Raw genomic sequence first — 8,685 nt, forward strand, 5'->3', positions numbered from 1 at the left:
TTTTAGGGTTTAGAGTTGAAGGTTTAGGGTTTAGGGTTTAGGGTTTAAGGTTTAGAGTTTATGTTTCGGGGTTAGGGTTTAGAGTTGATGTTTCAGGGTTTAGGGTTCGTATTTAAAAAAAATAGGGTTTAAGATTGATGGTTTAGGCTTTAGGGTTCGTATTTCAAAAAATAAATAGGATTTATGATTGATGGTTTAGGGTTTAGAGTTTTAGGATTTAGGGTTTGAATTTCGAAATAGTATAATTCGAAAAAAAAATTTAAAAAATTATTTTTTATCTTTTTAGATTTTTATTTATTTAAATTTTTATTTATTATATATATAAAGAATAAGGGCATAAGAGTCTTTTGTCACTTAATAAAGAATGTATTTTTGGAAATGTCTTTTTAGTGGTGGTAAAAATGAAAAGTGCTAGCATGAAAGTGGTAAACATGTAATTTCTCTTATAATATATATATGTTATATATATATATATATATTAATCTTTATATGTTATTATATTTGAATATCAGGTAGACCATATTATCCGAATAACTCATTAAAAATTTAATATTTTTTTAATAACCAAGAAGTTTTGGACCAAAGTCCATAATCTCCTTAGGTCGAGGCCCAGACCATGTAATAAAACTCTCCAAAGGAGAGTAGACCACTCTCAACGTAATCGAACACGTGACCTCCATGTCCCTACATACTCATTAGAATTTTTAATATAAATGAAGTTGACTTATTTTCAGAATTTGATTTTATATTTATTATATATATTTTTTATTATATATAAAAAGTACTATAAATTATTAATATAAAATAAATAATTGTATCTGCATTTAAGTATATTTTCATTTTGTTCAAAATAAATTACTTCTAAAAATAAAATATTAAAATATGTTTTACAATAAGGTAGGATTAAAGAGCGTTTAGTCATCCAATTTTCTCTCTTAAATATACAATTTTAAATCATATTTAAATATATTAATATAACTAAATTTATAATATATTACCTAATTTTTTTGGTTTAAGATAAAGATAACAAATGACCTTTCATATTCTTTTCATGTCTTCATATATATATATATATATATATATAAATATAAACTATGTAAATAATAAATTTTATTTTACATTTATTTACTACCAATGTGTATATATATTTTAACTAAATATTAAATAATGTGACAAAACAGAGTTTTTTAAATAATTTTTTTAGTCTTAAAGGTATGAATATAAAAAGATCATTATAACCAAATTTATTGATTTCTTCATTTGTTATAAGATTATGTTGAAAAAGCTGTTTATAATTCTAAAATTTACCATTGATTTGGGTTTAGTCTTGTGGCTAGTCGTGCGTGTTTTTTACTACAAACGTATCAGAATAGAGTAGCCTGGTCTTTGTCTTGTTCTATAGTACTCTATTTCATATCAATTTCTTGTGATCCAAGCAACTTACACATTACAAAGGCTAATACTTTTTGAGGAAGACCATCTGCTCCTATGTCAAGTACATTACTATCTTAACAGTCAATTATTACAAACAAGATAGCTCCACAATCACACACATCAAACACTTTCAATTTATCTCGCTATAGGTGAAAAATCAGAAAAAGAGGATGGGCTAAACTCAGTAGAATTCTTTGTGTACATCTCTTGGCTACCATTTTTCCTTTCAACTTCAAAAGCCAGACACTCGTTTAGCTCCATAACCACGTGTGGCATCGTTGGTCTACGGTTCGAAGACGGGTTTACGCAGGCTAGAGCCAACTCTATAACCTTCCAAACACCATTTGCATCATAGTCATCCATAAGTTTGGGGTCAATAATACTCCTGATGTCCCCATTTGTAAGTTTGAACCCAACCCAATCTGAAAGGTGAGGCTTCACTCGGGTTTTATCAATCACAGGCTGGTTTGTAACCATCTCTAACAGGACTACACCGAAGCTGTAAACATCACTCTTCTCGCTTAGCCAGTTTGTTCTGTAGTACCTGACATTGTATCAAAGAGAGAGAGGGAATGATTACAAATTCACAATTATTCATTAACAAAACTGACAGATTCACTCACTCAGGGTCTAGGTAACCAGGTGTTCCTGCAACGACCGTCATGACATGAGATTCGCCATCTATTGGGAAAGATCTGGACAGCCCAAAGTCTGCTAGTTTCGCTTGAAACCGCTCATTCAACAAGATATTAGTCGTTTTCACATCTCTATGAACCATAGGAGGTCTACATCCATTGTGCAGATACTCCAATCCTGTTACAAATTGTTATCGTTCATGCCAGTCTTGCTTTAGACAACAATGAAATAAACAAAATCAAGAATTTTTTTTTCACCTTGTGCTGCCTCTACAGCTATTTGCATTCTCGTTTCCCAGCTTAAGACATTGCCACTGCGTTTTCCTGTATTGGTTTTTGAATGTTTCAAGTATTTTAATTGAGAGATTAAAATGGACTGCACCCAAATTAAAGTCATGTAGTGAAAGTGTTACCTAACATATTCTCCCTTACGTCTCCATTTGCCATATATTCATAGATCAGTGCTAATTTATCTCCATCGTCACAGTATCCAACAAGTCCAACCAAATGTCTATGGTGAACTCTTAAAAGAAGCTCCACCTTGTAAAGATAACAAAATGATTAGAGAAACTTAATGCCTTTTAAAAGAGTAATAATACACCTATGTCTTGTTAAAGTACCTCTGCTTTGAATTCTTTGTAACCTTGAGCTGATGAATGAGAGAGCATCTTCACAGCTACTTCAGTGTCATCCAAGTTTCCATGATACACTGTTCCAAAGCCTCCTTTGCCAAGAACTCTCGCAAAGTTATTAGTCATCTTCAGTACCTCTGAATATGTGAACTTGCGTTCCTTTGTTATGATTGATGGGTTGGGTGATCTTGTCTCAGTATTAGCAGTACCAGTAGTGACTGATACTGGTCCTGAAGCTGATGAACCACAAAAGAACTGAGTAATATCTTTCCAGTTTTAGTGAAATTATGTCTCAATCTGGTGATCATACAAACCTTCAGGAGGTTTCTGTTTTCTTCTTGTGAGCACAAAGATGATAGCCACTATAACTATCAGAGAAAACCCTCCAGCCACTGACGCAGCAATAGCAACAATTGGAACATCTTTACTCTTGCTTTTTGTGGTCCGATTCTGATTTCCATCCAAACTGTTTTCATTAAAGGTGATGAGAAACCAATACAAAAGGGATCATAAGCTATGAAAGACTAAAAAACAATATTAGAAACTGTTGCAGAAGAGAATTAATCTTACATTAATTTTAGAGAATTTCTATCTATCCTTTTCTGAAGAGAGTCTGGAATCACTGAGCCATTAATCTCAGGGTTTCCGCTTAAGTTTCTGAAAATGACAAGACAGAATCTATCAGACGAGCACACAAAGAGAAGAGCTAGCAAGAACCAAGATAAGCATAGTCATTTTTAGAAACTTACATGAGTGTCAACAAATTCATATCGGCGAAAAACGCTGGAATCTCTCCTGATAAACCATTGTTTGATAAATCTCTGCATGGTGAAGAGAACAAGAAAAGTTCTTAGCAGAGTTATAGTCTTTTCTCCAACCCCAACAAACCATATTTAATACTTTAAGTTTTACTGTGTGTGACAAGCTAAGATGCTTACAGTTCTCTCAACTGTGTTAGCTTTGATATATCAGATGTTATGGTACCAGTCAAATTGCTCCCAGTCAAGTTCCTACTCAAGATTCCAAAAGTTAGAACTTGTGTCAACCGCGAAAACTGAAAGAACCTTGAGGTGAACAAGAAACATCATACAAGGATATGATCCGCGGTGGCTCGGAGTCTGGATAGCTGCAGTCTAAACCTTCCCACCTATATGATTCAGGAACACAAGGATCTCCTTGCCAGCTAGGTCTTTTGTTTAGTTCATAAGTTACTTTGATGTTCATCATAGCAAGAACTTACATCCATCATCACATTTCAAAAACTCATCTCAGAAACCAGAAAAATTTTCAAAAAACACATAAAGAAATGAGTTTAGAGAACATGCTTAACTTACCTTCATCTTGGTTTGTCTCAAGCAGTGAAAGGTCCAAGACTTTATAAATCTCCAGGGCGTTGATAAGAGGAGGCAGAGTTGAGTTACTGGTCATGGCAAAAGTGAAACTGAATTTCCCATCAGGAGAACTCACAGCTCTTGGATTGAATATAGTTGTTATGCTGAAATTTGGAGGCCTAAAATAGTCAAACCATCTTTTGCCACCATTATAAGTAATGTTGAACTCTCTTGTCTCATTAGCTTTAAGACTCTGGATCTCAGCGAAATGCATGTATATATATGACAGTGCAGTGACCTCGTCCAGGGTCCAATCTATAGTCAGAGGCTGACTCGCATCTACAGGTATAGCAGCAGTTCTTGCCACAACTTGTGGCACATTGTAGAAGTTGCTTGTATCAACCGCAACATCAGTTCTTATTACAGAATTGTTTTTATCTATGTATGGAACCCATGTTCGGTCGTTGATATCCTCGTCATACCTAGATAGAGCCAAAGAGTCTCCATTTTTGTTAATTTCAACAAAAACAAAACAAAAAATAAATGAAAAGACAAATGTCAAACCCTTTTCATTACCTAACGAACGTTGGCGTGGGTGAAAAGAAAACTCTTGAGACAGCGACCAAAGATCCACTTTGCGTGACATAAGTTTCATTGTTCAATGGACGAAGTTCCAGTGATGAAATAAACGGTTTTGTGTCTCCTGTCTTGACAAGACAAACTTGAAGACGATCTTGTGTTAAGACATGGATCATCTCGTGGATTGAACCATTTGTAACTCCTAGGGTCGTAACAGTAGTCCATCTGTTAGGACCGATGTGAAGATCGAAGATTGGAAGTTGATTCAGATTATCATAGTTCCCATAGATAAATGTTCCTCTGATCAGGTACTTGCGGTTGGCCGTGAGGTTGAAGTTGTAGCAGTTTCTTTGACCATGAGGGAAGCTTCTCAAAGACCAAGTCTGTTGCTGAAACAGCGTCCTGTACGCGTCATTGATCTTCTTGGCCTCTCCAGTTTCGATGTAATTAAAATCTGATTTGTATGATATATTCGTTGACTTCTCCACATAGTTCGTCTCCGTAGGTACCAAACCACAGTCTAAGCTGATGAACCCTGTTAATGATCAAAAGAAACAAAGGGTTTCTCAATCTGCATAGGAAATAAAAACATCAAGATTCAATGAAAAAAACTTAGAAAACAAAAGAAGAGTGAAGAACCTGTTTGATCTTGAGCTTGAACCAATTCAAGAATGTCAAAAGCTATGATCAAGAAAGGTAAAAACCAAAAAAGAAACTTCATTCTTGTTTTGGGGTTGTGTGTTCTGTTTCAAATGAGGTTGTTCATTGTTCTTGATGGGCAAAAGATTGTGATAACAATAGTGTTGGTCAATTAAGATGGCCAAGTCTTCAACATTAGATTATTCAGGTGATTGTAACCTTACCCTTGCTTGTCTACATATTCTATCTGTCTTGTGGAAACATTCAACATTATTGGTAATGGTGGCAGAAATATATATATAATCCAGAAAAATATTTGTGAAATTCAAACGAAAGTAAATAAAGAAACAGAGAAACAAGTGAAAGAGAGTTTCAAGTTGAAAAAATAAATATATAAAGGTGGTGGATATTAAAAAAGGGAACCAGTCAACTTAGGTATTTCTGTCTTGTAACCTCACCGCTGCGTATATTCCCTGAAAATTACAACGCGTTGACTTTAAGTATATATCTAGTTTAGGTGTGTATGTAATCTCCGCGTTGATTTTGAGTTTGTTTTGGTGAGCAATTTTACGATGATCTCTTGAACAAATCAATGAAAAGACTGATAAAAAATTTTTAACCTTAATTCATTTTTAGATGTTTGTCTGAGAATTTTTTTTACTATTATTAACAAGGAACCAAAATTAAGTAGTTTAGTGGTCAATTCATATTTTGGTCCGGCTTTCCATCCAGTTTTCTTGGTTTTTTGCTATTACGGTGTATAAAAAATTAACTACAAGGTTAAATTAATATAATGATCCGAATGGTAACGAGCCGCACCACACTTAGTTTACATTAACCAAAACATTTACATTTGTTATTATTAATACTGCAACACAGTTGATCCGGGTCGCGCCGGTGTGGTGATTGAGCCAAGCTAGATTTGTAAAATTTGAATTAGTTTGTTTTAGTCGAATCAAGTCTGTAATCAACATTTGAATCCCCGTTTATGGGTCGTTAATGGAGATAAATATTATTATTTTTTAAAACACAGTTGATCCGCGTGTTACCATACATACCTTATACTTATTAGTTTGGTTCGGATATCATTGATTTTCGTTTTAGTTTGTTTTATATTAAAACCATAACTATATTTATCTCTTATAATATTTTGTGAATTTTTGTTTATACTATTAGAAATTCAATTTACTAAACCATACAAAATATTTTCAGTATTCTAGTTTTAAAGATAATATTTTCTATTTTATTTAACTATTAAGATGAAAATAATAACTTAAATAAAAGTGAAAGTAATTAAAATAGTAATAGTTTCTCTATAGATATAATAAGAAAAAGTTAGTAGTATTATAGTATTATAAAATAATTAATATTTATATAAGAAAATAAAAATTATATTATATTTGATTTGATGAAACAGACAAAAAAACAACTTTTGACATAAAAATAAAAAATAAATTATTAGAATAAAAGTTTTAAATATCAAAATCATATTAATAAAATAAATTATTGGAAAATTATCTTAAATATATCATTCTAAGTTTTTGTCACAAAAGAGCTCACAAGATCAAGATGATCAAAATGTTTCATTAAATAGGAAAAGACCCTTATACCCTAGATTTATAAATACAAATAAACAAATAATAAAATAAATAAATAAATAAATAATTTATTGTTCCAAATTATATGTTTTCAAATTTGAACATTTTTATTAAACAAATATTTAGAAAATAAAATATTTCAAAAGTTTTTAATTTTTTCAAATTTTCTTTTTGATATTCTAAAATGCATTTTGAAACTATTTTCAAAACTTTTATTTTAAAATTTTTAATGTTTATTTTTTATTTTTAAAAATTGTAAACATCACTTCCAAAATCCAACGCTTTAACTCTAAACTCTAAGTCTAGATTAGTTAACCCTATGTAAGTGTATATTTACCTCTTTAGTGAAATATTTTGGTCATTTTGATCCTTGTACGCTATATTTGTAGCAAAAAAATTTGCAGGGCTATCCTAAAAAAAATATTTAAATTGTATCTCATTAATTCAATTTTGAGAAAAAGTGAAAATATTAATTTGTTGCTCAAAACCCGCCCGCCCATGATAACTTCAAAGGCAGGACGTAAAGACTATTTGCATATCTCACCGGCTTAAAATGTTATTAGGCAACAAGCTTCGAATTAATCAATCAAAATATCATAAGAATGAGATAGAAGTATTCCGGACTTGCAATGACTAGCTAGGACACGCTTCATTGCCATCACAAGAGATAAAACAACTAAAACCAAGAGTATTTGAAGTTGAAAGAGTTGTCTTCATCTACTTTCTTCTAAAACACACAAGATTTGTTATGTTGCTTTCCCCTGTTTCTCCAAGCATAGGTTTGCCTCAATTAGATAACAACTTTGTGTGCCCATCTTACGATCTACTCTCTCAAAAGTGCAGCTGAATTGCATTGTGAAGGGACTCTCGGCTATATATCATATAGAGCTGTCTTCATCTACTTTCTTCTAAAACACACAAGATTTGTTATGTTGCTTTCCCCTGTTTCTCCAAGCATAGGTTTGCCTCAATTAGATAACAACTTTGTGTGCCCATCTTACGATCTACTCTCTCAAAAGTGCAGCTGAATTGCATTGTGAAGGGACTCTCGGCTATATATCATATAGAAACCTTATGTAGACCACACAAATTACGATTTTGTTACGTTATAGGTAGTCTTAAAATATCATAAGAGTGTGACTTTGTTTGAATTTTAAAATCAACTAGACCCCGGATATGAATTTTCGGTTTTTGGTTATTTATTTAACTAAATGATGTCTTTGTAATATTTGATGTATTATATTCACCAAGTAAATAATTTTTTGGCGTCTTAAGCCATCTATTTACGACGAATATTCGATATCATATACAAAATTGAACAAATGCACGTAACTAGAGAATTGTAGTAGATATATATATAAATAGTGGTTATTAATGTAAAATATGAAGAAATATTATATTATGATTTAGTATAGCATAAAAGATTATAAATTAGTTATACATGTTTTAAAAAAATACAATGATTTTTAAACTTCTATGAAAAATTTAACATATAAAAAAGGGCGATGAATTGGTCATCAAATTGTAAATAATTTCATAATTTTATTAGTAATAAATTATTTATAGTCTTTGTTTTGCGTCAATATAATTATTAAATGTCCATAACATTAATATGTTAAAAGTCCATATTATGAAAGTCCTTGTTGCAACCGTTTTTTTTCCGGGAAGTGTAACAAAAAAAAATTGTCTTTAACTCTTCTTTTTGTTTAAGTTTTGTGTCGGTAAAAGATAAAAAAATCTCTCTATCTTTTTCAATGTTCAATCTGAAGCTTATTATACGAAAATCATACGCAAATATAGGCAATTGGTTGGAATCTCTATATCTTTATATTCGTAC

At 31.6% G+C, this 8,685-nt stretch overlaps 1 protein-coding gene across 1 annotated transcript; it reads right to left on the minus strand.

Annotated features, from left to right (window-relative positions):
• Positions 1–1,392: 1,392 nt before the first annotated feature.
• LOC106297087 (probable LRR receptor-like protein kinase At1g51890) lies at positions 1,393–5,542 on the minus strand. Its single transcript, XM_013733366.1, has 13 exons — positions 5,251–5,542; positions 4,609–5,146; positions 4,036–4,514; positions 3,792–3,936; positions 3,640–3,711; positions 3,451–3,522; positions 3,272–3,358; positions 3,016–3,167; positions 2,690–2,937; positions 2,483–2,609; positions 2,328–2,393; positions 2,058–2,247; positions 1,393–1,978 (listed from the first exon to the last, which is right to left on the minus strand). Exons 1-13 carry the CDS (start codon positions 5,330–5,332, stop codon positions 1,570–1,572), a joined length of 2,667 nt encoding a protein of 888 aa, XP_013588820.1. The 5' UTR covers positions 5,333–5,542; the 3' UTR covers positions 1,393–1,569.
• Positions 5,543–8,685: the final 3,143 nt, after the last annotated feature.

This window comes from Brassica oleracea, chromosome C6 (genome assembly GCF_000695525.1).
Source record: "Brassica oleracea var. oleracea cultivar TO1000 chromosome C6, BOL, whole genome shotgun sequence".
NCBI classification, from domain to species: Eukaryota; Viridiplantae; Streptophyta; class Magnoliopsida; order Brassicales; family Brassicaceae; genus Brassica; species Brassica oleracea.

Excerpts from the sequence above, each read along its gene's own strand:
- LOC106297087 (XM_013733366.1), bottom strand. The coding sequence starts at position 5,332 with ATGAAGTTTCTTTTTTGGTTTTTACCTTTCTTGATCATAGCTTTTGAC. Across the intron at positions 3,937-4,035 it reads TGAGACAAACCAAGATGAAG|TTCTTGCTATGATGAACATC; the intron begins GTAAGTTAAGCA and ends GATGGATGTAAG. Across the intron at positions 2,248-2,327 it reads AGCTGTAGAGGCAGCACAAG|GATTGGAGTATCTGCACAAT; the intron begins GTGAAAAAAAAA and ends AATTTGTAACAG.